The sequence below is a fragment of the Podarcis filfolensis genome (genome assembly GCF_964270895.1).
Source record: "Podarcis filfolensis genome assembly, contig: HAP1_SCAFFOLD_100, whole genome shotgun sequence".
NCBI lineage: Eukaryota > Metazoa > Chordata > Lepidosauria > Squamata > Lacertidae > Podarcis > Podarcis filfolensis.
Window position 1 is genome coordinate 12501 of NW_028149471.1, and position 25000 is coordinate 37500.

Sequence of the window (25000 nt, forward strand, 5' to 3'; positions counted from 1 at the left end):
TCGAATTTGAGTCAAGAGCCCAGGAATCCGGGTTCGAATCCCAGTAAAGACCCCAGGAATCCGGGTTCAAATCCCAGTAAAGACCCCAGGAATCCGGGTTCAAATCCCAGTAAAGACCCCAGGAATCCAGGTTCGAATCTGGGGCAAAACCCCAGGAATCCGGTTTCAAATTTGAGTCAAGACCCCAGGAATCCGGGTTTGAATCTGGGTTCGAATCCAGAATGAGACCCCAGGAGTCTGGGTTCGAATCTGGAATAGGACCACAGGAATCCGGGTTCGAATCCGGAACGAGACTCCAGGAATCCGGGTTCGAATCTGGAGCAGGACCACAGGAATTCGGGTTCGAATCCAGGGCAAAACCCCAGCAATCCGGGTTCGAATTTGAGTCAAGACCGCAGGAATCCGGGTTCGAATCCAGGCCAGGACCCCAAGAATCCAGGTTTGAATCTGGGTTCGAATTCAGGACAATACCTCAGGAATCCGGGTTCGAATTCAAAACGAGACCCCAGGAATCCGGGTTTGAATCCGGGGCAAAACCCCAGCAATCCGGGTTCGAATTTGAGTCAAAACCCCAGGAATCTGGGTTCGAATCTGGGCCAGGACCCCAAGAATCCAGGTTTGAATCTGTGTTCGAATTCAAAACGAGACCCCAGGAATCCAGGTTCGAATCTGGGGCAAAACCCCAGCAATCCGGGTTCGAATTTGAGTCAAAACCCCAGGAATCCGGGTTTGAATCTGGGCCAGGACCCCAAGAATCCAGGTTTGAATCTGGGTTCGAATCCAGAACGAGACCCAAGGAATCCGGGTTCGAATCCGGGGCAAAACCCCAGCAATCCGGGTTCGAATTTGAGTCCAGACCCCAGGAATCCGGGTTCGAATCCCAGTAAAGACCCCAGGAATCCGGGTTTGAATCTGGGTTCGAATCCAGAACGAGACTCCAGGAATCCGGGTTTGAACCCAGAACGAGACCCGAGGAATCCGGGTTCGAATCTGGGCCAGGACCCCAAAAATCCAGGTTTGAATCTGGGTTCGAATTCAGGACAATACCCCAGGAATCAGGGTTCGAATTCATAACGAGACCCTAGGAATCTGGGTTTGAATCCCAGTAAAGACCCCAGGAATCCGGGTTCGAATCTGGAGCAGGACCACAGGAATCCGGGTTCAAATTTCGGGCAAAACCCCAGGAACCTGGGTTTGAATTTGAGTCAAGACCCCAGGAATCCGGGTTCGAATCTGGAGCAGGACCACAGGAATCCGGGTTTGAATTCAAAACTAGACCCCAGGAATCCGGGTTCGAATCTGGGGCAAAACCCCAGGAATCCGGGTTCAAATGTGGGGGGAAAACCCCAGGAATCTGGGTTTGAATTTGAGTCAAAACCCCAGGAATCCGGGTTCGAATCTGGGCCAGGACCCCAAGAATCCAGATTTGAATCCGGGTTCGAATTCAAAACGAGACCCCAGGAATCTGGGTTCGAATCCCAGTAAAGACCCCAGGAATCCGGGTTTGAATCTGGGTTTGAATCCAGAACGAGACCCCAGGAATCCGGGTTCGAATCCGGGGCAAAACCCCAGCGATCCGGGTTCGAATTTGAGTCAAGAGCCCAGGAATCTGGGTTCGAATCCCAGTAAAGACCCCAGGAATCCGGGTTCGAATCCGGGGCAAAACCCCAGCGATCCGGGTTCGAATTTGAGTCAAGAGCCCAGGAATCTGGGTTCGAATCCCAGTAAAGACCCCAGGAATCCGGGTTCGAATCCAGAACGAGACTCCAGGAATCCGGATTCGAATCTGGAGCAGGACCCCAAGAATCCAGGTTTGAATCTGGGTTCGAATTCAGAATGAGACTCCAGGAATCTGGGTTCGAATCCCAGTAAAGACTCCAGGAATCCGGGTTCGAATCCCAGTAAAGACTCCAGGAATCCGGGTTCGAATTTGAGTCAATTGCCCAGAAATCTGGGTTTGAATCCGGGGCAAAACCCCAGGAATCCGGATTCGAATTTGGGCCAGGACCCCAGGAATCTGGGTTCGAATCTGAACCAGGTCCCAAAGAATACAGGTTTGAATCTGGGTTCGAATCCAGAACGAGACCCCAGGAATCCAGGTTCGAATCTGGAGCAGGACCACAGGAATCTGGGTTCGAATCCAGAACGAGACCCCAGGAATCCGGGTTCGAATCCGGGGCAAAACCCCAGCGATCCGGGTTCGAATTTGAGTCAAGACCCCAGGAATCCGGGTTCAAATCCAGAACGAGACTCCAGGAATCTGGGTTCGAATCGGGGGCAAAATCCCAGCAATCAGGGTTCGAATTTGAGTCAATTGCCCAGTAATCCGGGTTCGAGTCTGGAGCAGAACCACAGGAATCCGTGTTCGAATCCCAGTAAAGATACCAGGAACCTGGGTTTGAACCCAGGACAAAACCTGGGTTCGAATTTGAGTCAATTGTCCAGGAATCTGGGTTCGAATTCAAAACGAGACCCCAGGAATCCGGGTTCGAATTTGAGTCAAGAGCCCAGGAATCCGGGTTCGAATCCCAGTAAAGACCCCAGCAATCCGGGTTCGTATCAGGCAAAACCCCAGCAATCCGGGTTCGAATTTGAGTCAATTCCCCAGGAATCCGGGTTTGAATCTGAAGCAGGACACCAGGAATCCGGGTTCGAATTTGGAGCAGGACCCCAAAAATCCAGGTTTGAATCTGGGTTCAAATTCAGGACAATACCCCAGGAATCCGGGTTCGAATCCAGAACGAGACTCCAGGAATCTGGGTTGGAATCTCATGCAAAACTCCAGGAATCTGGGTTTGAATTTGAGTCAAAACCCCAGGAATCCGGGTTCAAATCCAGTACAAGACCCCAGGAATCTGGGTTCAAATCCCAGTAAAGACCCCAGGAATCCGGGTTCGAATCTGTGGAAAAACCCCAGCAATTTGGTTTCGAATTTGAGTCAAGAGCCCAGGAATCCGGGTTCGAATCCCAGTAAAGACCCCAGGAATCCGGGTTCGAATCCGGGGCAAAACCCCAGCAATCCGGGTTCAAATTTGAGTCAAGACCCCAGGAATCCAGGTTCGAATCTGGGTTCGAATTCAAAACGAGACCACAGGAATCCGGGTTCGAATTTGAGTCAAGAGCCCAGGAATCCGGGTTCGAATCCCAGTAAAGACCCCAGGAATCCAGGTTCGAATCCAGAATGAGACCCCAGGAATCCGGGTTCGAATCCAGGGCAAAACCCCAGGAATCTGGGTTCGAATCCAGAACGAGACCCCAGGAATCCAGGTTCGAATCTGGGGCAAAACCCCAGGAATCTGGGTTCGAATTTGAGTCAAGACCCCAGGAATCCGGGTTCGAATCTGGGCCAGGACCCCAAGAATCCAGGTTTCAATCTTGCTTCGAATCCAGAACGAGAGCCCAGCAATCCGGGTTCGAATCCCAGTAAAGACCCCAGGAATCCGGGTTCGAATCCGGGGCAAAACCCTAGCAATCCGGGTTCGAATTTGAGTCAAGACCCCAGGAATCCAGGTTCTAATCTGGGCCAGGACCCCAAGAATCCAGGTTTGAATCTGGGTTCGAATTCAAAACGAGACCCCAGGAATCCGGGTTTGAATCTGGGTTCGAATCCAGAACGAGACCCCAGGAATCCGGGTTCGAATCCCAGTAAAGACCCCAGGAATCCAGGTTCGAATCCAGAATGAGACCCCAGGAATCCGGGTTCGAATCCAGGGCAAAACCCCAGGAATCCGAGTTCGAATTTGAGTCAAGACCCCAGGAATCCGGGTTCAAATCCAGTACAAGACCCCAGGAATCTGGGTTCAAATCCCAGTAAAGACCCCAGGAATCCGGGTTCGAATCTGTGGAAAAACCCCAGCAATTTGGTTTCGAATTTGAGTCAAGAGCCCAGGAATCCAGGTTCGAATCCCAGTAAAGACCCCAGGAATCCGGGTTCGAATCCGGGGCAAAACCCCAGCAATCCGGGTTCAAATTTGAGTCAAGACCCCAGGAATCCAGGTTCGAATCTGGGTTCGAATTCAAAACGAGACCACAGGAATCCGGGTTCGAATTTGAGTCAAGAGCCCAGGAATCCGGGTTCGAATCCCAGTAAAGACCCCAGGAATCCGGGTTCGAATCCAGGGCAAAACCCCAGGAATCTGGGTTCGAATCCAGAACGAGACCCCAGGAATCCAGGTTCGAATCTGGGGCAAAACCCCAGGAATCTGGGTTCGAATTTGAGTCAAGACCCCAGGAATCCGGGTTCAAATCCCAGTAAAGACCCCAGGAATCCGGGTTTGGATCTGGGTTTGAATCCAGGACGAGACTCCAGGAATCCGGGTTCGAATCTTGGTTCGAATTCAAAACGAGACCCCAGGAATCCGGGTTTGAATTTGAGTCAAAACCCCAGTAATCCGGGCTCGAATCCAGAACGAGACTCCAGGAATCCGGGTTCAATTCCGGGGCAAAACCCTAGCAATCCTGGTACGAATTTGAGTCAAGACCCCAGGAATCCGGGTTCGAATCTGGGCCAGGACCTCAAGAATCCAGGTTTGAATCTGGGTTCAAATTCAAAACAAGACCCCAGGAATCCGGGTTCAAATCCCAGTAAAGACCCCAGGAATCCAGGTTCGAATCTGGGGCAAAACCCCAGGAATCCGGGTTCAAATTCAAAACGAGACCCCAGGAATCCGGGTTCGAATCCCAGTAAAGACCCCAGGAATCTGGGTTTGAACCCAGGACAAAACCCCAGGAATCTGGGTTCAAATTTGGGTCAAGAGCCCAGGAATCCAGGTTCGAATCTGGGCCAGGACCCCAAGAATCCAGGTTTGAATCAGGGTTCGAATTTAAAACGAGACCCCAGGAATCCGGGTTCGAATTTGAGTCAATTGCCCAGGAATCCGGGATCGAATCCAGAACGAGACTCCAGGAATCCGGGTTCAAATCCGGGGCAAAACCCCAGCAATCCGGGTTCGAATCCGGGTTTGAATCCCAGTAAAGACCCCAGGAATCCGGGTTCGAATTCAAAACGAGACCCAAGAATCTGGGTTCGAATCCCAATAAAGACCCCAGGAATCCGGGTTCGAATCCAGAACGAGACTACAGGAATCCCAGTTCGAATCCGGGGCAAAACCCCAGCAATCTGGGTTTAAATTTGAGTCAAGACCCCAGGAATCCGGGTTCGAATCTGGGTTTGAATTCAAAACGAGACCCCAGGAATCCGGGTTCGAATCTGGGTTCAAATTCAGGACACTACCCCAAGAATCCGGGTTCAAATCCCAGTAAAGACCCCAGGAATCCGGGTTTGAATCTGGGTTCGAATCCAGAACGAGACCCCAGGAATCCGGGTTTGAATCTGGAGCAGGACCCCAAAAATCCAGGTTTGAATCTGGGTTCGAATTCAGGACAATACCCCAGGAATCCGAATTCGAATCCAGAACAAGACTCCAGGAATCCGGGTTCGAATCCAGAACGAGACTCCAGGAATCAGGGTTCGAATCTGGGGCAAAACCCCAGGAATCTGGGTTCAAATTTGAGTCAAGAGCCCAGGAATCCGGTTTCGAATCTCAGCCAGGACCCCAAGAATCCAGGTTTGAATCTGGGTTCGAATCCAGAACGAGACCCCAGGAATCCGGGTTCGAATCCCAGTCAAGACCACAGGAATCCGGGTTCGAATTTGAGTCAAGAGCCCAGGAATCCGGGTTCAAATCCCAGTAAAGACCCCAGGAATCCGGGTTCGAATCCAGAACGAGATTCCAGGAATCCGGGTTCGAATCCGGGGCAAAACCCCAGCAATCCGGGTTCAAATTTGAGTCAAGACCCCAGGAATCCGGGTTCGAATCTGGGTTCGAATTCAAAACGAGACCCCAGGAATCCGGGTTCGAATTTGAGTCAAGAGCCCAGGAATCCGGGTTGGATTCCCAGTAAAGACCCCAGGAATCCGGGTTCAAATCCAGAACGAGACCCCAGGAATCCGGGTTCGAACCCAGAACGAGACCCAAGGAATCCGGGTTCGAATATGGGGCAAAACCCCAGCAATCCGGGTTCGAATTTGCGTCAAGACCCCAGGAATCCGGGTTCGAATTTGGTCCAGGACCCCAAGAATCCGGGTTTGAATCTGGGTTCGAATCCAGAACGAGACCCCAGGAATCTGGGTTCGAATTTGGGCCAGGACCCCAAGAATCCAGGTTTGAATCTGGGTTTGAATTCAAAACGAGACCCCAGGAATCTGGGTTTGAATCTGGGGCAAAACCCCAGGAATCCAGGTTCGAATTTGAGTCAATTGCCCAGGAATCCGGGTTCGAATCTGGAACAGGACCACAGGTATCTGGGTTCGAATCCCAGTAAAGACCCCAGGAATCTGGGTTTGAACCCAGGACAAAACCCCAGGAATCTGGGTTCGAATTTGGGTCAAGACCCCAGGAATCCGGGTTCGAATCTTGGCCAGGACCCCAAGAATCCAGGTTCGAATCTTGGCCAGGACCCCAAGAATCCAGGTTTGAATCTGGGTTCGAATCCAGAACGAGACTCCAGGAATCCGGGTTCGAATTTGGGTCAAGACCCCAGGAATCCGGGTTCGAATCCAGTACGAGACCCCAAGAATCCGGGTTCGAATCTTGGCCAGGACCCCAAGAATCCAGGTTTGAATCTGGGTTCGAATTCAAAACGAGACCCCAGGAATTCCAGTTCGAATTTAGGGCAAAACCCCAGCAATCCGGGTTCGAATCTCAGCCAGGACCCCAAGAATCCGGGTTTGAATCTGGGTTCGAATCCAGAATGAGACTCCAGGAATCCGGGTTCGAATCCGGGGCAACACCCCAGCAATCCGGGTTCGAATTTGAGTCAAGACCCCAGGAATCCGGGTTCGAATCTTGGCCAGGATCCCAAAAATCCAGGTTTGAATCTGGGTTCGAATCCAGAATGAGACCCCAGGAATCCGGGTTCGAATTGGAGTCAAGAGCCCAGGAATCCGGGTTCGAATCTCAGTAAAGACCCCAGGAATCCCGGTTCGAATCCAAAACGAGACTCCAGGAATCCGGGTTCGAATCCAGGGCAAAACCCCAGCAATCCGGGTTCGAATTTGAGTCAAGACCCCAGGAATCCGGGTTTGAATCTGGGCCAGGACCCCAGGAATCCGGGTTCGAATCTGGAGCAGGACCACAGGAATCCGGGTTCGAATCTGGAGCAGGACCACAGGAATCCGGGTTCGAACCCAGAACGAGACTCCAGGAATCCGGGTTCGAATTCAAAACGAGACCCCAGGAATCCGGGTTCGAATCCGGAGCAAAACCCCAGCAATCCGGGTTCGAATTTGAGTCAAGACCCCAGGAATCCAGGTTTCAATCTGGGTTCGAATTCAAAACGAGACTCCAGGAATCCGGGTTCGAATCTGGGCCAGGACCCCAGGAATCCGGGTTCGAATCTGGAGCAGGACCCCAGGAATCCGGGTTCGATTCCAGAACGAGACCCCAGGAACCCGGGTTCGAATCCAGAACGAGACCCAAGGAATCCGGGTTCGAATCCGGGGCAAAACCCCAGCAATCCGGGTTCGAATTGGAGTCCACCCCCCGACTTACTGGGCACAAATCCGGTGTAAAACGGCATCAATCCTCCGCTGGTGTAAATCTGATTATTGGGCCAATAGGTGCTTGGCAGCCGCTTTCCAAAACTATACATTGGACTCCTCAGCATTTCCTGCAGGGAGAAAAGACCCGGCTCAGGGTTCGAGCGCCTGGGAGTTGTAGCGCGCGGGTTGGCGGCTCATCTAGACTGACCCCCTTTCAAGATCTGGATTTGACCCCGGATCCGGATCCAGACCTTGTCCCCGGATTTTGAACCCGGATCCAGATCTAGAACCGGGCGCCTGGGAGTTGTAGCGCGCGGATTGGCAGGTCATCTAGACTGACTCCCGATCAAGATCTGGATTTGACCCCGGATCCAGATCCAGACCTATTCCCCGGATTTTGAACCCGGATCCGGATCGAGAACCGGGCGCCTGGGAGTTGTAGCGCGCGGGTTGGTGGTTAATCTAGACTGACCCCCTTTCAAGATCTGGATTTGACCCCGGATCCGGATCCAGACCAGTTCCCCGGATCCGGATCCAGACCTTTCCCCTGGATCCGGATCGAGAATCGGGCGCCTGGGAGTTGTAGCGCGCGGGTCGACGGGTCATCTAGCCTGATCCCCTTTCAAGATCTGGATTTGACCCCGGATCCGGATCCAGACCAGATCCCCGGATTCGGATCCAGACCTTTCCCCCCGGATCTAGAACCGGGCGCCTGGGAGTTGTAGCGCGCGGCGGCGCCTGGTCCTCCACCTTGAACCCGGATCCAGATTTGCCCCCAGATCCGGATCCGGACTTGACCCGGGTCAAGTCTGGATCCGGATTCAGACCTTGTACCCGGATCCAGATCGAGAACCGGGCGGCTGGGAGTCGTAGCATTCGGTGGCGCCGGGTCCTCCGGTTTGAACCCGGATCCGGACCTTCCCCATCCGGATCTGGATTTGACCCCGTATCCGGATCCAGACCTTGTTCCCAGATCTAGAACCGGGCGCCGGAATCCGGGTTCGAATCTGGGGCAAAACCCCAGGGATCTGGGTTCGAATTTGAGTCAAAACCCCAGGGATCTGGGTTCGAATTTGAGTCAAAACCCCAGGAATCCGGGTTCAAATCTGGGTTCGAATTCAAAACGAGACTCCAGGAATCCGGGTTCGAATCCAGAACGAGACTCCAGGAATCCGGGTTCGACTCCGGGGCAAAACCCCAGGAATCCGGATTCGAATTTGAGTCAAAACCCCAGGAATCCGGGTTCAAATCCCAGTAAAGACACCAGGAATCCGGGTTCGAATTTGAGTCAAGACCCCAAGAATCCGGGTTCAAATCCCAGTAAAGACACCAGGAATCCGGGTTCGAATCCGGGGCAAAACCCCAGGAATCCGGGTTCGAATTTGAGTCAAAACCCCAGGAATCTGGGTTCAAATCCCAGTAAAGACACCAGGAATCCGGGTTCGAATCTGGGGCAAAACCCCAGGAATCCGGGTTCGAATTTGAGTCAAAACCCCAGGAATCCGGGTTCGAATCGGGAAAAACCCCAGCAATCCGGGTTCGAATTTGAGTCAAAACCCCAGGAATCCGGGTTCGAATTTGAGTCAAAACCCCAGGAATCCGGGTTCGAATTTGAGTCAAAACCCCAGGAATCCGGGTTCAAATCTGGGTTCAAATTCAAAACGAATTTGAGTCAATTGCCCAGGAATCCGGGTTCGAATGTGCGGCAAAACCCCAGGAATCCGGGTTCGAATCCAGAACGAGACTCCAGGAATCCGGGTTCGATTCCGGGGCGAAACCCTAGCAATCCGGGTTCGAATTTGAGTCAAGAGCCCAGGAATCCGGGTTCGAATCGGGAAAAACCCCAGGAAACCGGGTTCGAATTTGAGTCAATTGCCCAGGAATCCGGGTTCGAATTTGAGTCAAGAGCCCAGGAATCCGGGTTCGAATCTGGGTTCGAATTCAAAACGAGACCCTAGGAATCTGGGTTCGAATCCAGAACGAGACTCCAGGAATCCGGGTTCGAATTTGAGTCAAGAGCCCAGCAATCCGGGTTCGAATCCCAGTAAAGACACCAGGAATCCGGGTTCGAATCCGGGGCAAAACCCCAGGAATCCGGGTTCGAATTTGTGTCAAGAGCCCAAGAATCCGGGTTCAAATCCCAGTAAAGACACCAGGAATCCGGGTTCGAATCTGGGCCAAAACCCCAGGAATCCGGGTTCGAATTTGAGTCAAGACCCCAAGAATCCGGGTTCGAATTTGAGTCAAGACCCCAAGAATCCGGGTTCAAATCCCAGTAAAGACACCAGGAATCCGGGTTCGAATCTGGGCCAAAACCCCAGGAATCCGGGTTCGAATTTGAGTCAAAACCCCAGGAATCCGGGTTCAAATCCCAGTAAAAACCCCAGGAATCCGGGTTCGAATCTGGGGCAAAACCCCAGGAATCCGGGTTCGAATTTGAGTCAAGACCCCAAGAATCCGGGTTCAAATCCCAGTAAAGACACCAGGAATCCGGGTTCGAATCTGGGGCAAAACCCCAGGGATCCGGGTTCGAATTTGAGTCAAGACCCCAAGAATCCGGGTTCAAATCCCAGTAAAGACACCAGGAATCCGGGTTCGAATCTGGGGCAAAACCCCAGGAATCCGGGTTCGAATTTGAGTCAAGACCCCAAGAATCCGGGTTCGAATCCCAGTAAAGACACCAGGAATCCGGGTTCGAATCTGGGGCAAAACCCCAGGAATCCGGGTTCGAATTTGAGTCAAAACCCCAAGAATCCGGGTTCAAATCCCAGTAAAGACACCAGGAATCCGGGTTCGAATCTGGGGCAAAACCCCAGGAATCCGGGTTCGAATTTGAGTCAAGACCCCAAGAATCCAGGTTCAAATCCCAGTAAAGACACCAGGAATCTGGGTTCGAATTTGAGTCAATTGCCCAGGAATCCGGGTTCGAATCTGGGTTCGAATTCAAAACGAGACCCTAGGAATCTGGGTTCGAATCCCAGTAAAAACCCCAGGAATCCAGGTTCGAATCCAGAACGAGACTCCAGGAATCCGGGTTCGAATTTGAGTCAAGAGCCCAGGAATCCGGGTTCGAATTTGAGTCAAGAGCCCAGGAATCCGGGTTCGAATTTGAATCAATTGCCCAGGAATCCGGGTTTGAATTTGAGTCAATTGCCCAGGAATCCGGGTTCGAATTTGAGTCAATTGCCCAGGAATCCGGGTTGGAATCTGGGTTCGAATTCAAAACGAGACCCTAGGAATCTGGGTTCGAATCCCAGTAAAAACCCCAGGAATCCAGGTTTGAATTTGAGTCAATTGCCCAGGAATCCGGGTTCGAATCTGGGGCAGGACCACAGGAATCCGGGTTCGAATCCGGGGCAAAACCCCAGGAATCCGGGTTCGAATTTGAGTCAAGACCCCAAGAATCCGGGTTCAAATCCCAGTAAAGACACCAGGAATCCGGGTTTGAATCCGGGGCAAAACCCCAGGAATCCGGGTTCGAATCTGAGTCAATTGCCCAGGAATCCGGGTTCGAATCCGGGGCAAAACCCCAGGAATCCGGGTTCAAATCTGGGTTCGAATTCAAAACGAGACTCCAGGAATCCGGGTTCGAATCCAGAACGAGACTCCAGGAATCCAGGTTCGACTCCGGGGCAAAACCCCAGCAATCCGGGTTCGAATCTGAGTCAAGACCCCAAGAATCCGGGTTCAAATCCCAGTAAAGACACCAGGAATCCGGGTTCGAATTTGAGTCAAAACCCCAGGAATCCGGGTTCGAATCTGGAGCAGGACCACAGGAATCCGGGTTCGAATCCAGAACGAGACCCCAGGAATCCGGGTTCGAATCTGGGGCAAAACCCCAGGGATCTGGGTTCGAATTTGAGTCAAAACCCCAGGAATCCGGGTTCGAATTCAAAACGAGACCCTAGGAATCTGGGTTCGAATCCCAGTAAAAACCCCAGGAATCCAGGTTCGAATCAAAATGAGACCCTGGGAGTTGTAGCGCACGGGTTGGCCGGTCATCTAGACAGACCCCCTATCAAGATCTGGACTTGACCCCGGATCCGGATCCAGACCTTTCCCCCAGATCCGGATTCCCCCCCCAGATCCAGACCTTTTCCCCAGATCCAGATCTAGAACCGGGCGCCTGGGAGTTGTAGCGTGCGGGTTGGCGGCTCATCCAGCCTGACCCCCTTCCCCGGATCTGGATTTGACCCCGGATCCGGATCCCGACCTCATCCCCGGATCTAGAACCGGGCGCCGGCGCCTCCCGGGAGTTGTAGCGCGCGCACCTGGTTGCGGTCGAACTCGTCCATGGCGCCCTTGACCCCGGTGGTGTAGTTTTCTCCCATGATCCACGGGGAGCGAGGGATGTAGCCGGTGTAGCCTGCGGGCGGGAAACGTAGTTTTCAGGGCGCCCTTGAACCCAGAACTCCCAGAATTCCTAGATTTCTAGGGCGCCTGAACTATAATTCCCGTGAATTCTAGATTTCTAGGGCGCCTGAACTACGTTTCCCGTGAATTCTAGTTTCCTGCCCTGAATTTCTAGAACTTCCTGGGAATTATAGTTTCCTCTCATAAATTTCTAGATTTCTTCCTGGGAATTCTAGTTTCCTCCCCTGAATTTCTAGATTTCTCCTTGCAGGGAATTCTAGTTTCCATGAATTTCTAGATTTCTTCCTGGGAATTCTAGTTTCCTCCCCTGAATTTCTAGATTTTTTTCCTGGGAATTCTAGTTTCCTCCCCTGAATTTCTAGATTTCTCCTTCCTGGGAATTCTAGTTTCCTCCCCTGATTTTCTAGATTTCTCCTTCCTGGGAATTCTAGTTTCCTCCCCTGAATTTCTAGATTTTTTCCTGGGAATTCTAGTTTCCTCCCCTGATTTTCTAGATTTTTTCCTGGGAATTCTAGTTTCCCTGAATTTTTTTCCCAGGGATTCTAGATTTCTAGGGCGCCTGAACTACGTTTCCCGGGGATTCTAGATTTCTAGGGCGCCTGAACTACATTTCCCGTGAATTCTAGATTTCTAATGGCGCCTGAACTACGTTTCCCGGGGATTCTAGATTTCTACAGCGCCTGAACTACATTTTCCGGTGATTCTAGATTCCTCCCCTGAATTTCTAGATTTCTCCTTCCTGGGAATTCTAGTTTCCTTCTTCCTGGGAATTCTAGATTTCTAGGGCTCCTGAACTACATTTCCCGTGAATTTTAGATTTCTAGGGCGCCTGAACTACGTTTCCCGGGGATTCTAGATTTCTAGGGCTCCTGAACTACATTTCCCGTGAATTTTAGATTTCTAGGGCGCCTGAACTACGTTTCCCGGGGATTCTAGATTTCTAGGGCGCCTGAACTACATTTCCCGGGGATTCTAGATTTCTAAGGCGCCTGAACTACGTTTCCCGTGAATCTAGAATTCATGGGAAATATAGTTTAGGCGCCCTAGAATCTGGAGCAGGACCCCAAAAATCCAGGTTTGAATCTGGGTTCGATTCCAGAACGAGATTCCAGGAATCCAGGTTTGAATCCAGTACGAGACCCCAGGAATCTGGGTTCGAATCCCAGTAAAGACCCCAGGAATCCGGGTTCGAATCCAGAACGAGACTCCAGGAATCTGGGTTCGAATCCCAGTAAAGACCCCAGGAATCCGGGTTCGAATCCAGAACGAGACCCCAGGAATCTGGGTTCGAATCCAGAACGAGACCCCAGGAATCTGGGGCAGAATCTATAATTCACGGGAAACGTAGTTCAGGCGCCCTAGAATCTGGAGCAGGACCCCAAAAATCCAGGTTTGAATCTGGGTTCGATTCCAGAACGAGATTCCAGGAATCCGGGTTCGAATTTGAGTCAAGAGCCCAGGAATCTGGGTTCGAATCCCAGTAAAAACCCCAGGAATCCGGGTTCAAATCCAGAACGAGACCCCAGGAATCTGGGTTCGAATCCCAGTAAAGACCCCAGGAATCCGGGTTCGAATCCCAGTAAAGACCCCAGGAATCCGGGTTCGAATCTGGGCCAGGACCCCAAGAATCCAGGTTTGAATCTGGGTTCGAATCTGTGGCAGAATCTAGAATTCACAGGAAACGTAGTTCAGGCGCCCTAGAAATCTAGAATCCCCGGGAAATGTAGTTCAGGCGCCCTAGAATCTGGAGCAGGACCCCAAAAATCCAGGTTTGAATCCGGGTTCGAATCCAGAACGAGATTCCAGGAATCCGGGTTCGAATCTAGGGCAAAACCCCAGCAATCCGGGTTCGAATTTGAGTCAATTGCCCAGGAATCTGGGTTTGAATCCCAGTAAAGACCCCAGGAATCCGGGTTCGAATCTTGGCCAGGACCCCAAAGATCCAGGTTTGAATCTGGGTTCGAATCCAGAACGAGATTCCTGGAATCCGGGTTCGAATCTAGGGCAAAACCCCAGCAATCCGGGTTCGAATTTGAGTCAAGAGCCCAGGAATCCGGGTTTGAATCCAGAACGAGATTCCAGGAATCCGGGTTCGAATCTGGACCAGGACCCCAAAAATCCAGGTTTGAATCCAGTACGAGACCCCAGGAATCCGGGTTCGAATTTGAGTCAAGAGCCCAGGAATCCGGGTTCGAATCCCAGTAAAGACCTCAGGAATCCGGGTTCAAATCCAGAACGAGACCCCGGGAATCTGGGTTCCAATCTGGGGCAGAATCTAGAATTCATGGGAAACGTAGTTTAGGCGCCCTAGAAATCTAGAATTCCCGGGAAGAAATCTAGAAATTCAGGGAAGGAGGAAACTAGAATTCCCAATAAATCTAGAAATTCAGGGAAGAGATCTAGAAATCCTGGGAAGAGATCTAGAGATCCCTGCAAGGGGAGAGCTAGAAATCCCTGACAGAAATCTAGAAATCTCTGGAAATCTAGAAATCCCTGCAAGGAGAAATCCAGATAATCTAATGAGAAATCTATAAATCACCACAAGGAGAAACCTAGGAATCCAAAGAGAAATCTAGAAATTCCTACAAGACATATAGAAATCTCTGGGAATCTAGAAATCCAGGGAAGGAGAGATCTAGAAATCCCTGCAAGGAGAAATCTAGAAATTTCTACAAGAGATCTAGAGATCCCTGCAAGGAGAGATCTAGAAATCCCTGTCAGAAATCTAGAAATCTCTGGAAATCTAGAAATCCCTGCCAGGAAGGAGAAATCTAGACATTCAGGGGAGAGATCTAGAAATCCCTGTCAGAAATCTAGAAATCCCTGCAAGGAGAGATCTAGAAATCCCAGCAAGTAGGAAAATAGAATTCCCAGGAAGGAGAAATCTAGAAATTCAGGGGAGAAGTCTAGAAATGCCTGTCAGAAATCTATAAATATCAAGAAATCCCTGCAAGGAGAGATCTAGAAATCCCTGCAAATAGGAAACTAGAATTCCCAGGGAGAAATCTAGAAATTCCTACAAGACATATAGAAATCTCTGGAAATCTAGAAATCCAGGGAAGGAGAAATCTACAAATCCCTGCAAGGAGAGATCTAGAAATCCCTGCAAGGAGAAATCCAGATAATCTAGATCTAGACCTCATGGGAAGGAGAGATCTAGAAATCCCTGCAAGAAGAAATCTATAAATTTCTACAAGGGATCTAGAGATCCCTGCAAGGAGAGATCTAGAAATCCCTGGCAGAAATCTAGAAATCTCTGGAAATCTAGAAATCCCTGCAAGGAGAGATCTAGAAATCCCTGGCAGAAATCTAGAAATCTCTGGAAATCTAGAAATCCCTGCAAGGAGAGATCTAGAAATCTAGAAATCTCTGGAAATCTAGAAATCCCTGCCAGGAAGGAGAAATCTAGAAATTCAGGGGCGAGATCTAGAAATCCCTGTCAGAAATCTAGAAATCTCTGGAAATCTAGAAATCCCTGCAAGGAGAGATCTAGAAATCCCTGCAAATAGGAAACTAGAATTCCCAGGGAGAAATCTAGAAATTCCTACAAGACATATAGAAATCTCTGGAAATCTAGAAATCCAGGCAAGGAGAAATCTACAAATCCCTGCAAGGAGAAATCCAGATAATCTAGATCTAGACCTCATGGGAAGGAGAGATCTAGAAATCCCTGCAAGGAGAGATCTAGAAATCCCTGACAGAAATCTAAAAATCTCTGGAAATCTAGAAATCCCTGCAAGGAGAGATCTAGAAATCCCTGCAAGGAGAGATCTAGAAATCCCTGTCAGAAATCTGGAAATCTCTGGAAATCTAGAAATCGCTGCAAGGAGAGATTTAGAAATCCCTGTCAGAAATCTAGAAATCTCTGGAAATCTAGAAATCCCTGCAAGGAGAAATCCAGATAATCTAATGAGAAATCTAGAAATCCCCGCAAGGAGAAATCTAGTAATTTCTGGCTGGAGGCGGGGCTTCTAGAGGAAGAGGCGGGGCTTCTGGGGGAAGGGGCGGGGCCTACCGGAAATGGCCTTCCTCTGGACCAGGTTGGGGGCGTCCATCTTGGGGGTGCGGTCAAAGCGGCAGATGTCCGTCGTCTCGGTGGGCGGCGGGAGGGGCGTGGCCTCGATCCGGGGCGTCTGGGGGCGGAGTCAGAGAGGGGCGGAGTCAGAGAGAGGGATCCAGAAATCCCCGCCAGGAGAAATCTAGAAATCTCTTCCGGAAGTCAAGAAGTCCCTGCAAGGAGAAATCTAGAAATCCTTGCAAAGAGAAATCTAGAAATCCCTGCAAGGAGAAATCTAGAAAGAAGTCTAGGTAGAAATCTAGAAATAAATCTAGAAATCTCCACCAGGAGAAATCTAGGTAGAAATCTAGAAATCCCCGCCAGGAGAAATCTAGAAATCTCTTCCAGAAATACAGAAATCCCTGCAAGTAGAAATCTAGAAAGAAATCTAAAAATTCCTGCCAGGAGAAATCTAGAAAGAAATCTAGATAGAAATCTAGAAATCCCCGCCAGGAGAAATCTAGAAATCTCTTCCAGAAATCTAGAAATCCCTGCAAGTAGAAATCTAGAAATCCCTGCCAGGAAACATCTGGAGAAATCTGGAAATCCGGAGAAATCTAGAACTCCCTGCCAGGAGAAATCTAGAAAGAGGTCTAGATAGAAATCTAGGTAGAAATCTAGAAATCTCCACCAGGAGAAATCTAGGTAGAAATCTAGGTAGAGATCTAGAAATCCCTGCCAGGAGAAATCTAGCAAGAAATCTAGATAGAAATCTAGAAATCCCCGCCAGGAGAAATCTAGAAATCGCTTCCAGAAATCTAGAAATCCCCGCAAGTAGAAATCTAGAAATCCCTGCAAGGAGAAATCTAGAAAGAAATCTAGATAGAAATCTAGAAATCCCCGCCAGGAGAAATCTAGAAATCGCTTCCAGAAATCTAGAAATCCCTGCAAGTAGAAATCTAGAAATCCCTGCCAGGAAACATCAGGAGAAATCTGGAAATCCGGAGAAATCTAGAACTCCCTGCCAGAAGAAATCTAGACATCCTTGCAAAGAGAAATCTAGAAATCCCTGCAAGGAGAAATCTAGAAAGAAGTTTAGATAGAAATCTAGGTAGAAATCTAGAAATCCCCGCCAGGAGAAATCTAGAAAGAAATCTAGAAAGAAATCTAGAAATCCCCACCAGGAGAAATCTAGAAAGAAATCTAGATAGAAATCTAGAAATCCCAACCAGGAGAAATCTAGAAATCTCTTCCAGAAATCTAGAAATCCCTGCAAGTAGAAATCTAGAAATCCCTGCCAGGAAACTTCAGGAGAAATCTGGAAATCCGGAGAAATCTAGAACTCCCTGCCAGAAGAAATCTAGAAAGAAGTCTAGATAGAAATCTAGAAAGAAATCTAGAAATCCCCGCCAGGAGAAATCTAGATAGAAATCTAGATAGAAATCTCGAAATCCCCGCCAGGAGAAATCTAGAAAGAAATCCCCGCCAGGAGAAATCTAGAACTCTCTTCCAGAAATATAGAAATCCCTGCAAGTAGAAATCTAGAAATCCCCGCCAGGAAACATCAGGAGAAATCTAGAAATCCAGAGAAATCTAGAACTCCCTGCCAGAAGAAATCTAGAAAGAAGTCTAGATAGAAATCTAGAAAGAAATCTAGAAATCTCCACCAGGAGAAATCTAGGTAGAAATCTAGATAGAAATCTAGAAATCCCTGCCAGGAGAAATCTAGACATCCTTGCCAAGAGAAATCTAGAAATCCCTGCCAGGAGAAATCTAGAAAGAAATCTAGATAGAAATCTAGAAATCCCTGCCAGGAGAAATCTAGAAAGAAATCTAGATAGAAATCTAGAAATCCCCGCCACGAGAAATCTAGAAATCTCTTCCAGAAATCTATAAATCCCTGCAAGTAGAAATCTAGAAATCCCTGCAAGGAGAAATCTAGGAAGAAGTCTAGATAGAAATCTAGAAAGAAATCTAGAAATCACAGGAGAAATCTAGGTAGAAATCTAGAAATCCTCGCCAGGAGAAATCTAGAAATCTCTTCTAGAAATCAAGAAATCCCTGCAAGTAGAAATCTAGAAAGAAATCTAAAAATTCCTGCCAGGAGAAATCTAGAAAGAAATCTAGGTAGAAATCTAGAAATCCCCGCCAGGAGAAATCTAGAAATCTCTTCTAGAAATCAAGAAATCCCTGCAAGTAGAAATCTAGAAATCCCGGCCAGGAAACATCAGGAGAAATCTAGAAATCCGGAGAAATCTAGAAATCCCCACCAGGAGAAATCTAGAAAGAAATCTAAAAATTCCTGCCAGGAGAAATCTAGGTAGAAATCTAGATAGAAATCTCGAAATCCCCGCCAGGAGAAATCTAGAAAGAAATCTAGAAAGAAATCTAGAAATCCCCGCCAGGAGAAATCTAGAAATCTCTTCCAGAAATCTAGAAATCCCTGCCAGAAGAAATCTAGACATCCTTTCAAAGAGAAATCTAGAAATCCCCACCAGGAGAAATCTAGAAAGAAATCTAGAAATCCCCGCAAGGAGAAATCTAGAAAGAAGTCTAGATAGACATCTAGAAAGAAATCTAGAAATCCCCACCAGGAGAAATCTAGAAATCTCTTCCGGAAATCGAGAAATCCCTGCAAGTAGAAATCTAGAAATCCCTGCTAGGAGAAATCTAGAAAGAAATCTAGATAGAAATCTAGAAAGAAATCTAGATAGAAATCTAGAAAGAAATCTAGAAAGAAATCTAGAAATCCCTTCCAGAAATCTAGAAATCCCTGCAAGTAGAAATCTAGAAAGAAGTCTAGATAGAAATCTAGAAAGAAATCTAGAAATCTCCGCCAGGAGAAATCTAGAAATCCCTGCAAGAAGAAATCTAGAAATCTCCGCAAGCAGAAATCTAGAAATCCCTGCAAGCAGAAACCTAGAACTCACTCCCAGAAATCTAGAACTCCCCGCAAGCAGAAATCTGGAAAAAAATTCCCGAAAACCCCCAAATTCCAACCCGCCACCGGCCCCTCACCTCCCCGCCCGGCGCCGCCCGGCACCCCTGTCCGCAGACCAGCGCCATCCCGGCGTCGCACGGCGCCCGCTCCTCCCGCCCGCAAACCAAGGCGACGTCCGGGTGGCAGAGGTACATCCTGGGCGCCGGGTTCGAGTCTCCGCCAATGGAATTAGAGAATTGTCGCCAGCCGGGTCCGCAGGCCAATCGGAGGCCGGGGTGGCAGGGGGCGGCGGCCGGGCGGGGCTCCGCCCCTGTCGCCGGGCAGATGGTGGGTTTGGGAAATCTAGAAATCCTTGCCAGGAGAAATCTAGAAATCAGGAGAAATCTAGAAATCCTTGCAAGGAGAAATCTAGAAATCAGGAAAAATCTAGAAATCTCCGCCAGAAGAAATCTAGAAATCCCTGCAAGAAGAAATCTAGAAACCAGGGAAAATCTGGAACTCCCCGCAAGCAGAAATCTAGAGCTCACTTCCAGAAATCTAGAACTCCCCGCAAGCAGAAATCTAGAACTCACTTCCAGAAATCCAGAAATCCCCGCAAGCAGAAATCTAGAAACCAGGGAAAATCTGGAACTCCCTGCAAGCAGAAATCTAGAACTCACTCCCAGAAATCTAGAACTCACTCCAGAAACCTAGAACTCACTTCCAGAAATCTAGAACTCGCCTCAAGAAATCCAGAAATCCCTGCAAGCAGAAATCTAGAACTCACTCCCAGAAACCTAGAAGTCACCTCCAGAAATCTATAACTCCCAGAAATCTAGAACTCACCGCAAGCAGCAATCTAGAACTCACTTGCAGAAATCTAGAAATCCCTGCAAGCAGAAATCTAGAAACCAGGGAAAATCCAGAACTCACCGCAACCAGAAATCTATAACCCACTTCCAGAAATGTAGAAATCCCCACAAGCAGAAATCTAGAACTTCCATAAATCACCGCAAGCAGAAATCTAGAGCTCACGTCCAGAAATCTAGAACTCACTTCCAGAAATCTAGAACCCACTTCCAGAAACCTAGAAATCCCCGCAAGCAGAAATCTAGAACTCACTTCCAGAAATCCCCGCAAACAGAAATCTAGAACTCACTCCCGGAAACCTAGAAATCCCCGCAAGCAGAAATCTAGAAACCAGGGGAAAATCTAGAACTCACTCCCAGAAATCCAGAAATCCCCGCAAGCAGAAATCTAGAACTCACCGCAAGCAGAAATCTAGAGCTCACTTCCAGAATTCTAGAACTCCCCGCAAGCAGAAATCTAGAGCTCACTTCCACAAATCCAGAAATCCCCGCAAGCAGAAATGTAGAACTCACTTCCAGAAATCTAGAAATCCCCACAGGCAGAAATCTATAACTCACTCCCAGAAATCTAGAAATCCCCGCAAGCAGAAATCTAGAACTCACGCCCAGAAATCTAGAACTCACTTCAAGAAATCTAGAAATCCCCGCAAGCAGAAATCTAGAACTTCCAGAAATCCCCACAAGCAGAAATCTAGAAACCAGGGAAAATCTGGAACTCCCCACAAGCAGAATCTAGAGCTCACTTCCAGAAATCTGGAACTCCCTGCAAGCAGAAATCTAGAGCTCACTTCCAGAAATCTAGAACTCACTTCCAGAAATCCAGAAATCCCCGCAAGCAGAAATCTAGAGCTCGCTTCCAGAAATCTAGAACTCACCGCAAGCAGAAATCTGGAAACCAGGGAAAATCTAGAAATCCCCACAAGCAGAAATCTAGAACTCCCAGAAATCTATAACTTCCAGAAATCTAGAAATCCCCGCAAGCAGAAATCTAGAACTCACTCCCAGAAACCTAGAAATCCCCGCATGCAGAAATCTAGAACTCACTCCCAGAAATCTAGAACTAACCCCCAGAAATCTAGAAATCCCCGCAAGCATAAATCTAGAACTGACTTCCAGCAATCCAGAACTCACTTCCAGAAATCTAGAACTCACTTCCAGAAATCTAGAAATCCCCGCAAGCAGAAATCTAGAACTGACTTCCAGCAATCCAGAACTCACTTCCAGAAATCTATAACTCACTTCCAGAAATCTAGAAATCCGCGCAAGCAGAAATCTAGAGCTCACTTCCAGAAATCTAGAACTCACTTCCAGAAATCCAGAAATCCCCGCAGGCAGAAATCTAGAACTTGCTCCCAGAAACCTAGAAATCCCTGCAAGCAGAAATCTAGAACTCACAGAAATCCAGAACTCACAGAAATCTAGAACTCACCGCAAGCAGAAATCTAGAACTCACTTCCAGAAATCTAGAGCTCACCTCCAGAAATCTAGAACTCCCCGCAAGCAGAAATCTAGAACTCGCCCCCAGAAATCCCCGCAAGCAGAAATCTAGAACTCACTCCCGGAAACCTAGAAATCCCCGCAAGCAGAAATCTAGAAACCAGGGGAAAATCTAGAACTCACTTCCTGAAATCCAGAAATCCCCGCAAGCAGAAATCTAGAAACCAGGGAAAATCTGGAACTCCCCACAAGCAGAATCTAGAGCTCACTTCCAGAAATCTAGAACCCACTCCCAGAAATCTAGAAATCCCAGAAATCTATAACTCACCGCAAGCAGAAATCTAGAACTCACTTGCAGAAATCTAGAAATCCCCGCAAGCAGAAATCTAGAACTCATTCCCATAAATCTATAAATCCCAGAAATCCATAACTCACCGCAAGCAGAAATGTAGAACTCCGTTCCAGAAATCTATAACTCACTTCCAGAAATCCAGAAATCCCCGCAAGCAGAAATCTAGAACTCACTCCCAGAAATCCCCGCAAGCAGAAAGATAGAACTCACTTCCAGAAATCCCCGCAAGCAGAAATCTAGAACTCACTCCCGGAAACCCAGAAATCCCCGCAAGCAGAAATCTGGGAAAAAACCCCGAAACCCCCCGATTCGAACCCGCCACCGGCCCCTCACCTCCCCGCCCGGCGCCGCCCGGCACCCCTGTCCGCAGATCAGCGCCATCCCGGCGTCGCACGGCGCCCGCTCCTCCCGCCCGCAAACCAAGGCGACGTCCGGGTGGCAGAGGTACATCCTGGGCGCCGGGTTCGAGTCTCCGGCGAGGGAGGCGGAGAACTGGCGCCAGCCGGGTCCGCAGGCCAATCGGAGGCCGGGGTGGCAGGGGGCGGCGGCCGGCCGGGGCTCCGCCCCTGTCGCCGGGCAGATGGTGGGTTTGGGAAATCTAGAAATCCTTGCCAGGAGAAATCTAGAAATCAGGAGAAATCTAGAAATCCTTGCAAGGAGAAATCTAGATAGTTAGAAATTCCCGCCAGGAGAAATCTAGATAGAGAGAAATCTAGCAAGCAGAAATCTAGAAATCCCTGCAAGGAGAAATCTAGAAATCAGGAAAAATCTAGAAATCTCCGCCAGAAGAAATCTAGAAATCCCTGCAAGAAGAAATCTAGAAATCTCCGCAAGCAGAAATCTAGAAATCAGCCCCTAAAAAATTCTAGAAATCCCCACCAGGAGAAATATAGAAATCCCCGCAAGCAGAAATCTAGAGATCACTTATAGAAATCCCCGCAAGCAGAAATCTAGAACCCACTTCCAGAAATCTAGAACTCACTTCCAGAAATCTAGAAATCCCCGCAAGCAGAAATCTAGAACTCACTTCCAGAAATCCCCGCAAGCAGAAATCTAGAACTCACTTCCAGAAATCTAGAAATCCCCGCAAGCAGAAATCTATAACTTCCAGAAATCCCCGCAAGCAGAAATCTAGAAACCAGGGAAAAACTGGAACTCCCCACAAGCAGCAAATCTAGAACTCACTCCCAGAAATCTAGAACTCACCTCCAGAAATCTAGAACTAACTTCCAGAAATCTAGAACTCACTCCCAGAAACCTAGAACTCACTTCCAGAAATCTAGAACTCACCTCCAGAAATCCAGAAATCCCTGCAAGCAGAAATCTAGAACTCACTCCCAGAAACCTAGAACTCACCTCCAGAAATCTATAACTCCCAGAAATCTAGAACTCACCGCAAGCAGCAATCTAGAACTCACTTGCAGAAATCTAGAAATCCCCACAAGCAGAAATCTAGAAACCAGGGAAAATCTAGAACTCATTTCCAGAAATCCCCACAAGCAGAAATTTAGAAACCAGGGAAAATCCAGAACTCACCGCAAGCAGAAATCTAGAACCCACTTCCAGAAATCTAGAACTCACCGCAAGCAGAAATCTATAACTCACTTCCAGAAATCTAGAACTCACTTCCAGAAATCTATAACTCACTTCCAGAAATCTAGAACTCACTTCCAGAGATCCAGAAATCCCCGCAAGCAGAAATCTAGAGACCAGGGAAAATCTAGAACTCATTTCCAGAAATCCCCATAAGCAGAAATCTATAAACCAGGGGAAATCCGGAACTCCCCGCAAGCAGAAATCTAGAACTCACTTCCAGAAATCTATAAATCCCCGCAAGCAGAAATCTATAAATCCCCGCAAGCAGAAATCTAGAACTCACCGCAAGCAGAAATCTAGAGCTCACTTCCAGAAATCTAGAACTCCCCGCAAGCAGAAATCTAGAACTCACTCCCAGAAACCTAGAAATCCCCGCAAGCAGAAATCTAGAAACCAGGGAAAATCTGGAACTCCCCGCAAGCAGAAGTCTAGAACTCAAATCCAGAAATCCCCGCAAGCAGAAATCTAGAGCTCACTTCCAGAAATCTAGAACTCCCTGCAAGCAGAAATCTAGAACTCACTTCCAGAAATCCCCGCAAGCAGAAATCTAGAGATCACTTCCAGAAATCTGGAAATTCCCCGCAAGCAGAAATCTAGAACTCACTTCCAGAAATCTAGAAATCCCCGCAAGCAGAAATCTAGAACTCCCAGAAATCTGGAACTCCCCGCAAGCAGAAATCTAGAACCCACTTCCAGAAATGTAGAAATCCCCACAAGCAGAAATCTAGAACTTCCAGAAATCCCCACAAGCAGAAATCTAGAGCTCACTTCCAGAAATCTAGAAATCCCCGCAAGCAGAAATCTAGAGCTCACTCCCAGAAATCTAGAAATCCCCGCAGGCAGAAATCTAGAACTCACTCCCAGAAATCTAGAAATCCCCGCAAGCAGAAATCTAGAGCTCACTCCCAGAAATCTAGAAATCCCCGCAGGCAGAAATCTAGAACTCACTCCCAGAAATCTAGAAATCCCCGCAAGCAGAAATCTAGAGCTCACTTCCACAAATCTAGAAATCCCCGCAAGCAGAAATCTAGAACTTCCAGAAATCCCCGCAAGTAGAAATCTAGAACTCACTCCCAGAAATCTAGAACTCGCTCCCATAAACCTAGAAATCCCCACAAGCAGAAATCTAGAAACCAGGGAAAAATCCGGAACTCCCCGCAAGCAGAAATCTAGAACTCACTCCCATAAATCCAGAAATCCCCGCAAGCAGAAATCTAGAAATCCCCGCAAGCAGAAATCTAGAACTCACTCCCGGAAACCTAGAAACCTGGAAAAAAATCCCGAAACCCCCCGATTCGAACCCGCCACCGGCCCCTCACCTCCCCGCCCGGCGCCGCCCGGCACCCCTGTCCGCAGACCAGCGCCATCCCGGCGTCGCACGGCGCCCGCTCCTCCCGCCCGCAAACCAAGGCGACGTCCGGGTGGCAGAGGTACATCCTGGGCGCCGGGTTCGAGTCTCCGCCAATGGAGGAAGAGAATTGTCGCCAGCCGGGTCCGCAGGCCAATCGGAGGCCGGGGTGGCAGGGGGCGGCGGCCGGGCGGGGCTCCGCCCCTGTCGCCGGGCAGATGGTGGGTTTGGGAGATATAGCGCAGGGAGGAGGCGGCCGGTTTGGGAGGCGGAGGCAAGACTGGTGAGGGAGGAAGCCTGGAAGAGAAGAGAAGAGAATAAAAAAATATATAATATAATATAATATATAATATAGCAATGCAATGTAATATATAATGTAATGTAATGTAATGTAATGTAATGTAATGTAATATAATATAATATAATATAATATAATATAATATAATATAATATAATATAGTAATGCAATGCAATATAATATAATATAATATAATGTAATGTAATGTAATGTAATGTAATATAATATAGTAATGCAATGCAATATAATATAACATAATGTAATAA

The 25000-nt window shown here is 48.6% G+C and overlaps 1 protein-coding gene across 1 annotated transcript in view; it reads right to left on the reverse strand.

Moving 5' to 3' along the window:
- The window catches only part of LOC310755036 (ciliary microtubule inner protein 2A-like), a 42030-nt gene that overhangs the window by 3847 nt on the left and 13183 nt on the right, over positions 1-25000 (reverse strand). The window contains exons 3-8 of the mRNA XM_083631712.1: positions 24408-24733; positions 22783-22802; positions 21826-22114; positions 15933-16050; positions 11815-11909; positions 7554-7671 (exon numbers count right to left, since the gene is read on the reverse strand). Coding sequence (XP_083487838.1) covers positions 7554-7671; positions 11815-11909; positions 15933-16050; positions 21826-22114; positions 22783-22802; positions 24408-24733 — 966 coding nt within the window. The remainder of the gene's footprint in view (positions 1-7553; positions 7672-11814; positions 11910-15932; positions 16051-21825; positions 22115-22782; positions 22803-24407; positions 24734-25000) is intronic.